At 35.1% G+C, this 17,934-nt stretch overlaps 1 protein-coding gene across 11 annotated transcripts in view; it reads right to left on the bottom strand.

The window, feature by feature from the left end:
• The window catches only part of TMEM68 (transmembrane protein 68), a 55,622-nt gene that overhangs the window by 32,851 nt on the left and 4,837 nt on the right, over positions 1-17,934 (bottom strand). For 9 of the 11 annotated variants that reach the window (XR_005023417.2, XM_036878899.2, XM_036878901.2 and 6 more), the window contains exons 2-3: positions 10,368-10,412; positions 9,383-9,776 (exon numbers count right to left, since the gene is read on the bottom strand). Coding sequence is in view for 10 of the 11 variants with exons in the window: in XM_036878899.2 (XP_036734794.2) it covers positions 9,383-9,707 (325 nt within the window). In the remaining variant the exon portion in view is untranslated. Of the gene's footprint in view, positions 1-9,382; positions 9,777-10,367; positions 10,413-11,196; positions 11,234-17,934 lie in introns of all 11 variants that reach the window. The other 2 variants (XM_057498059.1, XM_057498060.1) reach the window with 1 other exon arrangement.

Here is a 17,934-nt window from a genome sequence, read left to right on the forward strand (position 1 = left end):
CTAAATACAAGAGAATGAAACTGGATTACTGTCTAACTCCATACACAAAAGTAAAGTCAAAATTTAGGATTTAAGATTTAAATATAACATGAAACCATAAAACTCTTAGAAGAAAACATAGGCAAAAGTCTCAAATATAAGCATGAGTAATATTTTTCTGGATACATCTCCCTGGACAAGGGAAACAAAAGCAAAAATAAACAAGCAGAACTACATCAAATTAAAAAGCTTCTGTACAACAAAGGACACCATCAGCAGAACAAAAAGGCAACCTACAGTAAAGAATAGATTAGTAAATGATTTATCCAATAAGATGTTAACATTCAAAATATACAAAGAGCTCATATGCTTCAATACTAAAAAAACAAATAACCCAATTAAAAAAAATGGTCAGAGGACCTGAACAGATATTTCTCCAAAGAAATACAGATGTCCAACAAGTATATGAAAAGATGCTCCATATTGCTAATCATCAGGGAAATGCAAATCCAAACCACAATGAGATATCACCTCACACCAGTCAGAATGGCCACTTTCCAAAAGACATCAAGTACTGGCAATGATGTGGAGAAAACTATTGGTTGAAATGTCAATTGCTGCAGCCACTGTGGAAAGGAGTATGAAGGTTCCTCAAAAAACTAAACAAAGAAATACTATTCAATCCAATAATTCCTGGAATTACTTCTAGGAACTTCTAGGAATTCACCAAAGAAAATAAAATCCCTCAGTCAAAAAGGTATATGCATCCCTATGTTTACTGCTTATATTGTTTACAATAGCCAAGATATGGAATCAACCTATTAACAGATGAATGGATAAAGAAGTGGTGTACATATATACAATGGAATATTATTCAACCATAAAAAAAGAAATTCTGCCATTTGCAACAACATGGATGGATCTAGAGGGTATTATACTCTGTTAAATAAGCCAGGTGAAGAATAACAAATACCATATGATTTCACTTATTTGTGGAATATAAGTACAAAGCAAAACAATGAACAAAAAAACAGCAGTACACTTACACTGAGGAATAACTGGTGGTTAAAATGGGGGAGGGGTATTGTCCTTTACACTGCTCCCAACCACCAACAACGTTTTTCACAGCAATCCTGTGCTGTTGGTGGATTAAGAAGAACATGAAAGACTTAAGAAAGCATCACATATGCTTTAGGGGGTTATGCCCTGGAAATTATATCACAAGAGCTGAGAAGTGATAACTCTGAAGAACTAACAGACTGTGAGCATGGCTTTAGTCATAAGATCTTCCTTCCCTTATTACCACTCTTGGGCATGCCATACAGACCACAGCCTCAGCTGTCCAGGCAAAAAGAAAAAGCCTACTGAACAACCAATGGATCGATGAAGAAATCAAAAGAGAAATTAAAAAATACCTTGGGGCAACTAAAACTGGACATTTACCATACCAAAACTTATGGGATGCAGCAAAAGCAGTTCTAAGAGGGAAGTTCACAGTGATAAACAACTACCTCTAGAAACAAGAAAAATCTCAAATAAGCAAGATAAATTTATACCTCAAGAAACTAAAGAGAGTGGAACAAATGAAGCCCAAAGTTAGTAGAAGGAAGAACATAACAAAGATCAGAACAAAAATAAATGAAATAGAGATTAAGAAGACAACAGAAAAGATAAATGAAACTAAGAGCTGGTTCTTTGAAAAGATAAATTGTCAAAGCTTTAGTTAGATTCACCAATAAAGAGAGAGTGAATAGAAAATCAGAAATGAAAGAGGAGGCCTTCTAACTGATACCAAAGAAATATAAAAGATAGTAAGACAAGTACGAACAATTATATTCCACCAATTGAACAACCTAGAAGCAATGAAATAATTTCAAGAAACACACAACTTTCCAAAACTGAATCATGAAGAAACAGAATCTGAATGGACTGATTACTAATAGGAGATAGAATGAGTATCAAAATCTTACCCACAAACAAAATTACAGAACTGAGTGGCTTCAACATTGAATTCTACCGGATTCTTCACAAGTTTTCCCAAAAAACAGAACATTTCTGAACTTATTTAACAAGACCAACATTACCTTGTTATCAAAACCAGACAAGGATACCACAAGAAAAGAAAATTACAGGCCAATATCCATGTGAACATAGATGCAAAAATCTTCTACAAATTATTAGCAAACCAAATTCAGCAATACATTAAAAGGATCATATTCTATGATCAAGTGTGATTTATTCTAGGGATACAAGAATGGTTTAATATCTACAAGTCCATCAATGTGATACATCAATAAAATGAAAAAATAAATATCACATGATCATCTCAATAGATGCAGTAAAAGCATTTGACAAAATTCAGCATTCATTTATGAGAAAAACTCTAAAAATGGGTATAGAGGGAATGCACCTCAACATAACAAAGGACATATATGACAAACCCACAGCTAACATCATACTCAATGGAGAAAACCTGAAAGCTTTTCCTCTAAGATCAGGAACAAGACAAGGAGGCCCACCCTCACCATTCTTATTCAACATAGTACTGGAAATCTTGGCCAGAGAAATTGGGCCAGTAGAAGAAAAAAAAAGGTATCCAAATTAGAAAGGGAGAAGTTAAACTGTCAGTATTTGCAGAAGACATAGTATTATATACTGAGAACCCTAAAAACTCTAACAAAAAACTGTTAAAACTAATACACAAATTCAATAAAGTCGCAGGATACAAATAGAAATAGATATATATAGAAATTTTTGTTTCATACATTAATAACTATTAGAAAGAGAAATTAAGAAAACAATCCCATTTACAATTACATCAAAAAAGAATAAAATGTCTAGGAAAAACTTTAACACAGCAGGTTTTAGAATTCTTTCTCTAAAAAAAAAAAAAGAAAGAAAAGAGCAAGCATTCAGAGGCCAAGAATTAGGCTCAAGGTAAAGGGAAGGTTAAAAAGTAAGAATATCTCAAGAACTAGCAGAAAAGGAAAGGAAGCCCCCTCAGCCGTATTGCCCTACTCAGAAAAGCTGGCCCAAGGCCTGCCGCTTACACCTAAGGGACAAAAGGAAAGTCCAAAATATGGAAATCTAAACTTTCAGTTCATTTCTTCCCTTAAAGTTATCCTTGTTTGATTTGCTAAGAAATGAGCATTCAAACAATGAAGACTTCAGTGTAAATTTTAGAGCAGGAAATTCATTTTTCAAGTAGTTCATAACATCATCAGTAGATTAAACTAGGTGTGGTAACTGTGATTCTAGCAGTGAAGGAATAAACTACTTGGTAATATTTCAAATGAACTCAAGAAAATATTTTTGTAAATTAAACTTAATCATATTTCAAGATTTTCTATGCTTCCTTACTTTTAATATTTCTTTCCGATTACTTAATTCTAATTCAAGTAATTCAATTTAAGCTCTACAGATCACTGATGCTGTCTGAAATAACCAAAAGGATTAATTAGCCCATGAGATAAATTTTGTGAGGAATAAGAAATACTTCTTCGAGGGATTCTGAACAGAGTATTCCTGAATTTTTCTCTTGCTTTTAAGAAATAACTGACCTATTTATATAATAACAAATCATCTGAAGTCAGAAAAATTCAATCAATTCAATTGCTGACAAGAAGTATAATTTACCATAGTGCCACTAAACATGAAGTCCAAATATTATTTAACTGTGTCCCTCTTAAAACACAGACGTGATCATACCATTCCTTGCTCATAAAGCATCAGTGGATTATCACTCTAGTCCAGCATTTTCAAGCTTGTAAGATTCCAATTGCCTTACGAGTGATACCAGATTCTTTCATAAATCACATGGACTAACAATGCTCCCTAACTGTACTTTCTCATCTTTGTGCTTCTGTTCATGTGATTGTCTCTACAGAGCACTTCCTGTCCAATATTTCCATCTAGCAGAAATCTTAGGGCACTTTAATCCCTTCTTGCTCACACTCTATATTCACCTGATCGCCAAGTTCTGTGCATTTTACCTCCAGAAACTCTCTTAAATTTGCCACTCCTTCCCAATGTCAGTTTCAAAGCGCAGCCCATCTTCTCCTGCCTACATTATACCAATCTTCAGAGGATCTGATATTATGCTAAAAAACACAGTACAACAGAAAATAGAGCAGAGCACATGTAGAAGCACAGAGAAAGCAATCACAAAGGCAAGTACTGTCACTGCCCATCAACCACTGCTCAGAGAGGGGGAGCCTCAATATACAGATTCCAAGTAGTCTGAGCCACAGCCCAGGTCACACAATGGGGAGCCGGGATGCAAACTCAGATTAACCTAACTAAAATCTATGCTCTTGCCCCATACCACACCTCCTACAGGTATGGCAATGCTAACCTACATCTGTAGTTTTCAAAAGCTAGTTGAGTCAATCAGGGAGATGTAAAATCAATTTAGTAAGTTATGACGAGCATATTTCTTTTTAAATAAAACATGGTACAATAGAAAATAGAGCAGAGCACATGCAGAAAACATATATACCTTTCATGAACAGTATATATATATGTGTGTATACTATATTGCAAAATACATTTCTTACTAGGTTTAACAGTAAAAACCTGGATAGCCTAAAACTGTATCTTGAAAACACTAGGGACCTTTAGGTGAGTTAAGTTGAACTTAACAATGATCAAGACATAGACAATGTATTTTGGTGCCTTCCAAATTATTAGAGGATGCTCTATAATTATGATAGCTAACATTTATTGAACAATTAGTAATGTAATACAAATTATGCTAAATACTTTACATGAAACTTCACTGAATTATAATAATCCATTTTACAGACCAGGAAAATGAAATTCAAAAAAGTTAAGTATCTTGTTTGAGGAGAAGCATTATATACAAATTACTTTTAAAGTAGCTTTCCCAAGATATTTATCAATTACAAAGTGAAACCTTTATGTGAAGAAACCTGGCAGAAACCACATGATCAAAGTTAATAAGACATATCAATTTCCCAGTAATAAGACATCTCAACATCATGAACCTCTGATTTAATGCACTGAGGACATATCATCAATTTTGTGGTATTCTTGTCAAAAATGTACAACTTTGATATAATTAAAACATCAGATCTGAATTGAGAGACAGTGTACCAAATAACTAAGGAGTACTCTTCAAAGGCATTAAGGTAATGAAGAAAAAAGAGTACAAGACTGTTATAGATAGGAAGAGACTTGGCAACTATATGCAGTATGGGGTCCTAGTAAAAGGACACTGGTGGGAGAACTGTTAAGATTCAAGTAAGATCTGTAGTTTAGTTATGAATACTGTACCATGGTTAATTTGATAATTATACAAGTGGTTATATAAGATGCGAACTGGGGAAGCTGGGTGAAAAATATACAGGAACTCTTGGACTTTGCAACTTTTCTGTAATTATAAATTTTTTTCAAAATGATATTTTTAAAAAATCAGTTATTGCAAAAGGAAGGGAAGAGGGAGGGGAAGACGAGTGGGAGGGAAGAAGAGAGGGAGAAAGGGGAAAAGGAAAAGGAAGTTGGGTAACTTGCCAAGGTCACCCAGCCAGTAACTGGAGAGACCTTGGTTTTAAGCTCAGAGAGTCTGACTGCGGAGACGTCTCCTTCACTGCATGAAAGACAGAAGTGGTGAAAGGAGACTTATCCAACTGAAGTACAGGGCATGTCTTTTGATACCCCAATTTAATTATCTCATAAAAAACTTTGCTACATATGGTTTAATTTATAGGACCTTTTTAGTGAATAAAATATATTCTTTTATTTAAAAAACAATAATAAATATGAAGTTAAAAAGTTATTTTGTGCTTTTATGGTCCATTTTTTAAAATCTGTAATTCATAATATAAATAATAAACCATATGATCAGACTACTTAATCAAACCACTGCATTTTTCCAAAATTTTATATTGCCAATGAGTTAAACCAGTTAGATAAGCATAAACATCATTTTCAAACAATGAAGTAAATTTATCTTGTAAAACAAAAATAAAACCACAATGATGCATACATATCCACACAAAATAAAGCAAGATAAAACAAGCAACAAAAAGCCCCGAAGATAAAATATTCCTTATTTCCCTGAAGTTAACGCTATGGTCCTCATTACCTTTACAGTTGTGCTAAAATACATAGTTTTTAATCTTCTCAAAAACATTTTAAGTGACTTATTGAGGACTCTTCCTCATTATATTAATTTTCAGGGTAAGTCATTTAATTAGTTATTAAACATCTAGCTTTTAAAAATATCATTTATATTTTCCAGGAATAATGTTTTTTGAAAAGACAAAATTTTTATATATAAATGACAGTTCAAAAGGTGACTAAATTAGTTACAGGATTTACAGAGTTCCATGTAGTCATTAGAAGTCACTAAGATTGATTAGTGACATGAAAACTACTAGTCTCACACATATAAAAAATGATTAACACACCACAACTTTAGAACAACTCAACTGCATGGTAAATTTTAGGTAACTATTACTTTCTTCTTTAAATTTTTTTATTTGCCATATTTTTTCAACGAACATTTTTATTAGTTAACAAATTGAGATTCTTTAGCATGAATTAAAATTGATTTGACACCAACATGAAGTCCAAATATGCACAGAAATGCCTTTTATATATATCATCAAAGAACAGGGTAAAGAAAAGCAATTTTTTCCAGTTTTATTGAGAAACTTTTGACATATGTCACTGTAGAAGTTTAACGTGTACAGCACGATGGTGTGATTTACATACATTGTGAAATGGTAAGTATAACAGGTTCAGCTAACATCCATATTCTCACATAGATACAACAAAAAGGAAAGAAAATAAAGGAACAAATTTTTTTCTCCTTGTGATAAGAACTCAGGATTTGTACTCAACAATTTTCCTGTTATTTCATACAGCAGTGTTAAAACTATAATCATCATTTTGTACATTACATCCCTGATACTTATTTACCTCATAACTGGAAGTTTGCACCTTTTGACCACCTTCCTCTAATCCTCCTTCTCCCCACCTTCTTGCCCTGGCCTCAGGCAATCAGAAGTCTGGTCTCTTTTTCTATATATTTGGGTTTTTTTAAGATTCCATTTTATGAGTGAGATTATATAGTATTTGCCTTTCTCTATCTGACTTATTTCATTTAGCATAATGCTTTCAAGGTCTATCCACATTATTGCAAATGATAGGATTTCCGTTTTTATGGCTGAATAAGAGAAAATCATTTGCAAAAGTATCACTTATCCTAATAAACTGTTATCATAATAAAACATTAAAACAGGCAAAGAATGATATATTTTACTTACTGAGCCATAAGTGCATATTTTTAAATAAATAATAAAAATACCTCAAAATTATATATTCTGCTACAAAATAAGTTTAATGCTTAAATTTATCCAAATTGAATTGTGTCTCCTAAAATATAAACAAATTTAACTTCCTTACAATACAGGTGGTGCATATTTGGTAGGCAGATATACATTCCCAACCAGTATTGTAAAGGATGCCACTGAATTTTTGTATCGCTGTTTTAAAGACAAATGAACAATAGCACTGTACACAGAGCCAGTTTCTGCAGACACATACACGTGGAAAGCCAGAGCATCAGCTTGCCTCATGTAAAACCACCATGAGAGGCTGTAAGCCTTGTACTGACTATCAAGAGCACTGGTATTAATGAATAAATATTAAAAATTCAGCACATCAAAGATATAGTTCCTGTTTACAAACCTGCTGATTACCATTACTTTTGACCCTGAACCCCCAACCTAGGACAAACTTACCATACCACACACATCAAGGGAGCACAGACCTTAGAGCCTGCTATCTGAAGTTATATCCTGGCTCTTCTTCCTAGCTTCCTACCGTGCCTTGGGTAAATAACAACCTCTCTGTTTCTCAGTTTCCTCATGGGAAAACTGTAAATTACAGATAATACAGGGAATCTATCTATTATGTTATAGGGTTTAAAAATAATGCATGTTAAGTATTTGACAGTGTATGGCACTGTAAGTGCTCAAAAAAGATTTGTAAGAATATATATAGCATTAAAATGATAACACATTAGCCTAATAAGTATGTCACTGGTGATCTCTGCTTATAGCAGCCTTTGGTGATTTCTAACCTCAAGGGTCTATTTCAAAATCTGCACTTCCAGGTCTTGCTGTGAAACCTCTTTGATTCTCAGCAACATGATATAGAAAGCACATATCTGTTACATGCCTATAGAATCCTCTGTATTTTTGTATAATCCAAACACAAAAGAGATCAATATATAAGACAAAAATTGGTAAAGAAAAACACCAAGTCCTTGAAAACAGGCCACTAGAGGGCAATTTTCATGATGGTCAAACAAAGAAGAACCACCAATTGTTAAATGTATGACTACACAATCTCTCAAATAAAGAATGAATATGCTGGAGAGAAACTTATTGCTATTCATTTATTCAGAAAGACATAGTGACTTCTGAAATGAGTCAAACAAAATGGGTAAATTTTTGTGTGTAAGTTATATTTAATACTAACTTCTAAAAATCTACACTAGGAAAGTCAAACTTATTCTGAACAAAATGGAAGTAAATGCTGAATAATTAAAGCATTTTTTTTTTACTGTTCAAGTATTTCTTTTTATTAAGGTATCATTGATACACAATCTTATGCTCAGATTTCACATGAGCAACGCTGTAGTTACTACATTTCCCCTACTACCAAGTACCTACCATAAACCCAATTACCATCACTGTCCATCAGCATAGTAAGCTTCTCTATGCTATACTTCTTTCCACATGCCCCCCCATATTATGTGTACTAATCATAATGCCCCTTAATCCTCTTATTCCTCCCTTCCCACCCACTCTCCCCAGACCCTTTCCCTTTGGTAACTGTTAGTCCATTCTTGGGTTCTGTGAGTCTGCTGCTGTTTTGTTCCTTCAGTTTTTGCTTTGTTGTTATACTCCACATATGAGTGAAATCATTTGGTACTTATCTTTCTCTGCCTGGCTTATTTCTCTGAGCATAATACCCTCCAGCTCCATCCATGTTGTTGCAAATGGTAGGATTTGTTTTCTTCTTATGGCTGAATAATATTCCATTGTGTGTATGTACCACATCCTCTTAATTAAAGAATTTTTTTAAAGGTTTCTATATAGTTTTAGTCTTTTATTCTCTTAGGTATCTTAAAAATAAATTTTTATATTTTAGCTGATAGTAATTATCTACACTGCTGTGTGATTCTATGGAAAGTATGTGTTTATAAAAATCTTTTTTAAGAAAGACATATATATGCACAATGCATTCAAATAGCTAGCAGGTAATAATAAATATCTCTTCCATTTTATATTTTTCAGTATCTTCTCAATAAATAAAATGGGATGACACAAGAATAGCAACACACAGAGATCAAATTAATCTTGCTTACCATGCCAAACTGCTGCATGTCCATCCCACAGAGTTGCCACTGTCTTCCTTGCACCATCCCATAAGTTATGAGAATAGGCTTCTTTTAATACATTCTTCCTCTTATAAATGTGTAAGAAAATAATAGTAAGGTAGAGAAGAAATATTGTAAAGTAAGGGAGTATTAAAAGTATCAGTGGTGTAAAAACCCACAAGAGATAGTTTGCAAAATTCAAATAGTCCTCCAATTGCTCCACACCAAACCATTCTTCAAGTATGTGAATCAGACAAGTCATGTAGGGCACAGAATCCTGTCCTGTACCACAGGTTTGATTTTTGTCTATCATCTTTCTTTAGGTGAAAATGACAAATTCTGTCTCCTTCTTCATTGTCATGGCAGGTCTTTAATTTTGCCACTAAAAGGGAAAAATAATCCAATTTATTCTCTTCATAGCTAAGAAATTAAATATTTTAGTCTACATAAGTACTATATAGAATTATTTCTTAATACCAAAAATTAGTAGATTAATGGTTAACTTTGTTGCAGATTTCAATGTGAAAATTATGACTCCATTTGCTCATGAAGCATGTCATGTTTAGCTTTTGAAATAACTCCAAAGCTATAACTGAGAGAGGAAAACAAAGCTGATAAAGAATGAAATTTCAGATTGATCTTAATAATCTGACATATCTTAAATGGATCATACTGAATATTTGTACCTTAAACTAGGTTCTGTTGAGATATCTGTTCTTTACAAAAGAAAACATCAATATTTTATTCAATAAAAATACCCCTGTTCTTTAGGAAATGATATACATTTTGGGGTATTCTCGTATATATAAGCAGATTTATAGAAAACCTCTCTGTTCTTTTGACATTATTCAATAATTAAACTTTATCAGTATCTTATCTTATAGTCACTAAAATTTCTCTTAAATCTTAAATTACTAAAAGTAAAGCCATACAATTATTTTATTGCACTCTATAAACCAGTCACTTAACTTACCAGAAATTAAAGAAATATCTTGTCCCAAGCTTCAATGTATGTATTCTGGAAAATATAGTATACAAATGGAAGAAAAATATGATTAAAAGAAGGTAATCATTAATATTCAGAGTTAGAATTTCCATAAAATAAATAGCGAGATATACACAAATCTGACAAATATTACAGCTCTGCATGAGAGTATCACAATTAAAAATTATATTCACATTACCAATGCTTAAGTGAGGACACCTCTACAGTTTAGTTGCACTGTATAAAGCCCCCCAAAGCTTTTTTTAAATTCAGAGCTATAAAAAACTGCTGCCTCACAGAAAAGTAAGAAGTTCTGATACATAACTGACCATGTCTCTACTTGGTAACTTTACCAGATAATAAGGTCAATGATATTTGATGATACTATTAGGTTAGCCCTTATGATCATGTTCTCCTATGCAAGATTTCCTTCTTCCATTCTTGTTTTCTCTAGTTCTTATTCTAAGAGATAATTTATCACGGTCCCATAGGACATAATCTTTCTGAAAATCATCTCAAATACTTGTGGGTGAGGCAAGAAATGAATAATTGGAAGAACAGGATGCAGAGACAGACAGACAAAAAGAACAATTATATGTTGTCTTTATACCAAGATTAACTTCCTAACTGACTATTAGCAAGGCCTGCACTTTGACTTGTTCTCAAGGATGGAGGATTCAGTCTAATTTTCTTATAACCAATAGCATTTATCTTGAGAAATCTGGGCCTGTTATGGTTAACTGAAGATGAATACAGCACACATTAAGCCCATAATTTATCAATGTTTGATCATTTAGAATGCAACATGTCAAACTTATTACTTTTTAAAATGAGAGCTTCCCCAACTAGGATGGCTATAATAAAAAAAAAAGAAAACAAGTAATCTGGAGAAATCAGAACCTTCATACACTGCTGGGGGGAATATAAATGGTGTAGCCACTGTGGAAATCAGTTAACAGTTCCTTAAAAATTTAAACACAGAGTTACTATTAACCCAGTACTTCTCTCATAGGTATATATCCCAGAGGACTAAAAATAGATATATTCACACAAACATTTGTATACAAACATTTTGACAGCAGCATTATTCATAATAGCCAAAAAGTGGAAACAACCCAAATATCCATTAGCTGATGAAAGGATAAACAAAATGTGCTATACCCATCCAACAGAAAATTATTTAGCCATACAAAGGAATGAAATACTGGTTTATACTAAAATATATAAGAACCTTGAAAACATTATACTAAATTTAAAAAGTCAGACACTAAAGACCACATTTTGTATGATTCCATTTACATGAAATACCAAAATGGGCTAATCTATAGAAACAGAAAGATTAGTGAGTGGATGCCAAGAGCTGGGGAAGGGAGCAATGAGAAGCGACTGATAAGAAAAATGGAGGTGTCTTTTCGAGATGATGAAAATGTTCCACAATTAAATCATAGCAAAAGTTGTACAACCTTGTGATACTAAAAACGACTAAGTTGTACATTTTGAAATAATGAATGTTATGGTGAATTACATCTCAACAGAAAAAGCTTTTTAAATAATTAATAAATTAGAATTTATGATAGCCTCTCAAATATGTTAAAAGGAGCTTTTCCTAGGCCTAAAAGGCAATCATTTTGGTAATCTGATCCTTAATGCTTAATACAATTTCCCAAATAATCTAGTCTCATTTTTTTATTTTTAATAGGATTGTAAAATCTTAGGATTTTAAAGCCTTATTAGTACCGCCCGCAACCAAACTGGTAATAGAATTTTACCTCTTATCCTCTATCACATTCTGATTTATTATACAAACTTAACACACAGTAAGGGGAAGAGGGACAGTGTGCAGACAGACATCCAGGGTGAGAGGTTAGACAGAAATCTTCATGAGATCTAGTTCCTTAACAGTGCCCCAGTGCTTCATGCAAGAACCTCCTCCACAGATGGTCATCCTTGGTTTTGATTTAAACCCTTCCAGAACAGAAAACTCAAAAGGTGTCCCATTCCATCTTAAAAACCATCTACCCACCTTATGCTTACATCACCCTAACTTTTCCCTACTGGACCTAGATCTGTAACATAGAACCTCTTCCATTAGACAACCTCTGTCTGAGGTCTCAGGATGGCTATCACAAGCTGAGCAATCGCATTTGCTAGTCAGAATCCTTGATTCTTTCAATCACTCCTCAGATTAGACTTTGGCTTCATAACCTTTCACCACTCAGGTAACTGCCTTTGATTGACTCCAGTTACATGATATTGAGAGGGGCATAAACAGTAACCTACCTATGTCTCAGTTTGCTAAGACCTGTAAAATTGGAATAACAGTATACATACTATGTTAGATGATAACAGGTGCTACAGAGAAAAACATACAGCAGGGTAAGAGGATTATGGAAATCTATAGCAGGTTAGGGGGGAGGCGGGTACCAGGTAGTCTGGGAGAGCCTTTCCAAAAGGTACAATTGAGCAGAAACCTGAGGAAGTGAGAAAGCAAACTATGTGGGTATCTGGAAGAGAATTTGTGGCTAAAAGAAAAAGAAGTACAAAGGGTGTACACTTGGTGTGGTCTGAGGAGCATCACGGTCAGCTGAGGAAGAATGATAGGGAGAGCAGTCAGAAATGGGCAGACAGTGGTAACACTGTAGAATCAGAATCAGATGGTGCAGGACAGAACAGTGTTGGGGCCTGTCCTTGACCAGGCCAGCGGGGACAGACTACAGGGTACAAAAAGGGGATGGCACAGAGAAGACTTAGATCACTGGATCATTAATCCACTTCATAAATATTTATGAAGGCAGAACCAAGATGGCGGCGTGAGTAGAGCAGCGGAAATCTTCTCCCAAAACCACATATATCTATGAAAATATAACAAAGACAACTCTTCCTAGAATAGAGACCAGAGGACACAGGATAACAGCCAGACCACATCCACCCCTGCGAGAACCCAGCACCTCTCGAAGGGGCAGCAGCCTGAGCCAGGCCACCCCCACAGCAACAGCAGAGACAAACTCCATAGCAGCCGGGCAGAAAGCAAAAGCCCTGTCTGCGCCAGCTACCCAGCACAAGCCACTAGAGGTCGCTGTTCCCCCAGGAGAGGAGGGCCACAAACCAACAAGAAGGGAAGTTCTTCCAGCTGTCACTTGTCCCAGCTCTGCAAACTATTCCTCTCACCATGAAAAGACAAAATTACAGGCAAACCAAGATCACAGAGACTCCAGAGAAGGAGACAGACCTAACCAGTCTTCCTGACAAAGAATTCAAAATAAAAATCATAAACATGCTGACAGAGATGCAGAGAAATACGCAAGAGATATCGGATGAAGTCTGGAGGGAGATCACAGATGCCAGAAAGGAGATTACAGAAATGACACAAACTCTGGAAGGGTTTATAAGAAGAATGGATAAGATGCAAGAGGCCATTGATGGAATAGAAACCAGAGAACAGGAACGCATAGAAGCTGACATAGAGAGAGATAAAAGGATCTCCAGGAATGAAACAATATTAAGAGAACTGTGTGACCAATCCAAAAGGAATAATACCCATATGATAGGGGTACCAGAAGAAGAAGAGAGAGGAAAAGGGATGGAAAGTATCTTGGAAGAAGTAATTGCTGAAAACTTCCCCAAACTGGGGGACGAAATAATCAAACAGACCACGGAAATACACAGAACCCCTAACAGAAAGGATCCAAGGAGTACAACACCAAGACACATAATAATTAAAATGGCAAAGATCAAGGACAAGGAAAGAGTTTTAAAGGCAGCTAGAGAGACAAAGGTCACCTATAAAGTAAAGCCCATTAGGCTAACATCAGACTTCTCAACAGAAACCTTACAGGCCAGAAGAGAATGGCATGATATATTTAATGCAATGAAACAGAAGGGCCTTGAACCAAGGATACTGTATCCAGCACGACTATCATTCAAATATGACGGTGGGATTAAACAATTCCCAGACAAGCAAAAGCTGAGGGAATTTGCTTCCCACAAACCACCTCTACAGGACATCTTACAGGGACTGCTCTAGATGGGAGCACTCCTAGAAAGAGCACAGCACAAAACACCCAACATATGAAGAATGGAGGAGGAGATATAAGAAGGGAGAGAAGAAAAGAATCTCCAGACCGTGTATATAGCAGCTCAATAAGTGAGCTAAGTTAGGCAGTAAGATACTAAAGAGGCTAACCTTGAAACTTTGGTAACCACAAAGCTAAAGCTTGCAATGGCAATAAGTACATATCTTTCAATAGTCACCCTAAATGTAAATGGACTGAATGCACCAATCAAAAGACACAGAGTAACAGAATGGATTAAAAAGCAAGACCCATCTATATGCTGCTTACAAGAAACTCACCTCAAACCCAAAGACATGTACAGACTAAAAGTCAAGGGATGGAAGAACATATTTCAGGCAAACAACAGCGAGAAGAAAGCAGGGGTTGCAGTACTAATGTCAGACAAAATAGACTTCAAAACAAAGAAAGTAACAAGAGACAAAGAAAGACACTACATAATGATAAAGGGCTTAGTCCAACAAGAGGATATAACCATTCTAAATATATATGCACCCAACACAGGAGCACCAGCATATGTGAAACAAATACTAAAAGAACTAAAGGGGGAAATAGACTGCAATGTATTCATTCTAGGAGACTTCAACACACCACTCACTCCAAAGGATAGATCCACCAGGCAGAAAATAAGTAAGGACACGGAAGCACTGAACAACACAGTAGAGCAGATGGACCTAATAGACATCTATAGAACTCTACATCCAAAAGCAACAGGATATACATTCTTCTCAAGTGCACATGGAACATTCTCCAGAATAGACCACATACTAGCCCACAAAAAGAGCCTCAGCAAAATCCAAAATATTGAAATTCTACCAACCAACTTTTCAGACCACAAAGGTATAAAACTAGAAATAAATTCTACAAAGAAAACAAAAAGGCTCACAAACACATGGAGGCTTAATAACATGCTCCTAAATAATCAATGGATCAACAAACAAATTAAAATAGAGATCAGGGAATATATAGAAACAAATGACAAGAATAACACAAAGCCCCAACTTCTGTGGGACGCAGCGAAAGCAGTCTTAAGAGGAAAGAATATAGCGATCTAGGCACTCTTGAAGAAGGAAGAACATCCCAAATGAATGGTCTAATGTCACAATTATCGAAATTGGAAAAAGAAGAACAAATGAGGCCTAAAGTCAGCAGAAGGAGGGACATAATAAAGATCAGAGAAGAAATAAACAAAATTGAAAAGAATAAAACAATAGCAAAAATCAATGAAACCAAGAGCTGGTTTATTGAGAAAATAGACAAAATAGATAAGCCTCTAGCCAAACCTATTAAAAGAAAAAGAGAATCAACACAAATCAACAGAATCACAAAAGAGAATGGAAAAATCATGACAGACTCCACAGAAATACAAAGAATTATTAAAGACTACTATGAAAACCTATATGCCAACAAGCTGGAAAACCTAGAAGAAATGGACAACTTCCTAGAAAAATACAACCTTCCAAGACTGACCAAGGAAGAAACACAAAAGTTAAACAAACCAATTACGAGCAAAGAAATTGAAACGGTAATCAAAAAACTACCCAAGAACAAAACACCCGGGTCGGACGGATTTACCTTGGAATTTTATCAGACACACAGAGAAGACATAATACCCATTCTCCTTAAAGTTTTCCAAAAAATAGAAGAGGAGGGAATACTCCCAAACTCATTCTATGAAACCAACATCACCCTAACAACAAAACCAGGCAAAGACCCCGCCAAAAAAGAAAATTACAGACCAATATCCCTGATGAATGTAGATGCAAAAATACTTAATAAAATATTAGCAAACCGAATTCAAAAGTATATCAAAAGGTTCATAAACCATGACCAAGTGGGATTCATCCCAGGGATGCAAGGATGGTACAACATTCGAAAATCCATCAACATCATCCACCACATCAACAAAAAGAAAGACAAAAACCACATGATCATCTCCATAGATGCTGAAAAAGCATCTGACAGAATTCAACATCCATTCATGATAAAAACTCTTAGCAAAATGGGAATAGAGGGCAAGTACCTCAACATAATAAAGGCCATATATCATAAACCCACAGCCAACATTATACTGAACAGCGAGAAGCTGAAAGCTTTTCCTGAGATCAGGAACTAGACAGGGATGCCCACTCTCCCCACTGCTATTTAACATAGTACTGGAGGTCCTAGCCACGGCAATCAGACAAAACAAAGAAATACAAGGAACCCAGATTGGTAAAGAAGAAGTTAAACTGTCACTATTTGCAGATGACATGATACTGTACATAAAAAACCCTAAAGACTCCACCCCAAAACTACTAGAACTGATATCGGAATACAGCAAGGTTGCAGGATACAAAATTAACACACAGAAATCTGTAGCTTTCCTATACACTAACAATGAACCAATAGAAAGAGAAATCAGGAAAACAATTCCATTCACAATTGCATCAAAAAGAATAAAATACCTAGGAATAAATCTAACCAAAGAAGTGAATGACCTATACTCTGAAAACTACAAGTCACTCTTAAGAAATATTAAAGGGGACACTAACAAATGGAAACTCATCCCATGCTCATGGCTAGGAAGAATTAGTATCGTCAAAATGGCCATCCTGCCCAAAGCAATATACAGATTTGATGCAATCCTTATCAAATTACCAGCAACATTCTTCAATGAACTGGAACAAATAATTCAAAAATTCATATGGAAACACCAAAGACCACGAATAGCCAAAGCAACCCTGAGAAAGAAGAATAAAGTAGGGGGGATCTCACTCCCCAATTTCAAGCTCTACTATAAAGCCATAGTAATCAAGACAGTTTGGTACTGGCACAAGAACAGAGCCACAGACCAGTGAACAGACTAGAGACTCCAGACATTAACCCAAACATATATGGTCAATTAATATCTGATAAAGGAGCCATGGATATACAATGGCAAAATGACAGTCTCTTCAACAGATGGTGCTGGCAAAACTGGACAGCTACATGTAGGAGAATGAAACTGGACCATTGTCTAACCCCATATACAAAAGTAAATTCAAAATGGATCAAAGACCTGAATGTAAGCCATGAAACCATTAAACTCGTGGAAAAAAACATAGGCAAAAACCTCCTAGACATAAACATGAGCAACCTCTTCTTGAACATATCTCCCCGGGCAAGGAAAACAACAGCAAGAATGAATAAGTGGGACTATATTAAGCTGAAAAGCTTCTGTACAGCAAAAGACACCATCAATAGAACAAAAAGGAACCCTACAGTATGGGAGAATATATTTGAAAATGACAGATCCGATAAAGGCTTGACGTCCAAAATATATAAAGAGCTCACACGCCTCAACAAACAAAAGTCAAATAATCCAATTAAAAAATGGGCAGAGGAACTGAACAGACAGTACTCCAAAAAAGAAATACAGATGGCCAACAGACACATGAAAAGATGCTCCACATCACTAATTATCAGAGAAATGCAAATTAAAACTACAATGAGGAATCACCTCA

Source organism: Manis pentadactyla, chromosome 3 (genome assembly GCF_030020395.1).
Source record: "Manis pentadactyla isolate mManPen7 chromosome 3, mManPen7.hap1, whole genome shotgun sequence".
In the NCBI taxonomy this organism is placed as follows: domain Eukaryota; kingdom Metazoa; phylum Chordata; class Mammalia; order Pholidota; family Manidae; genus Manis; species Manis pentadactyla.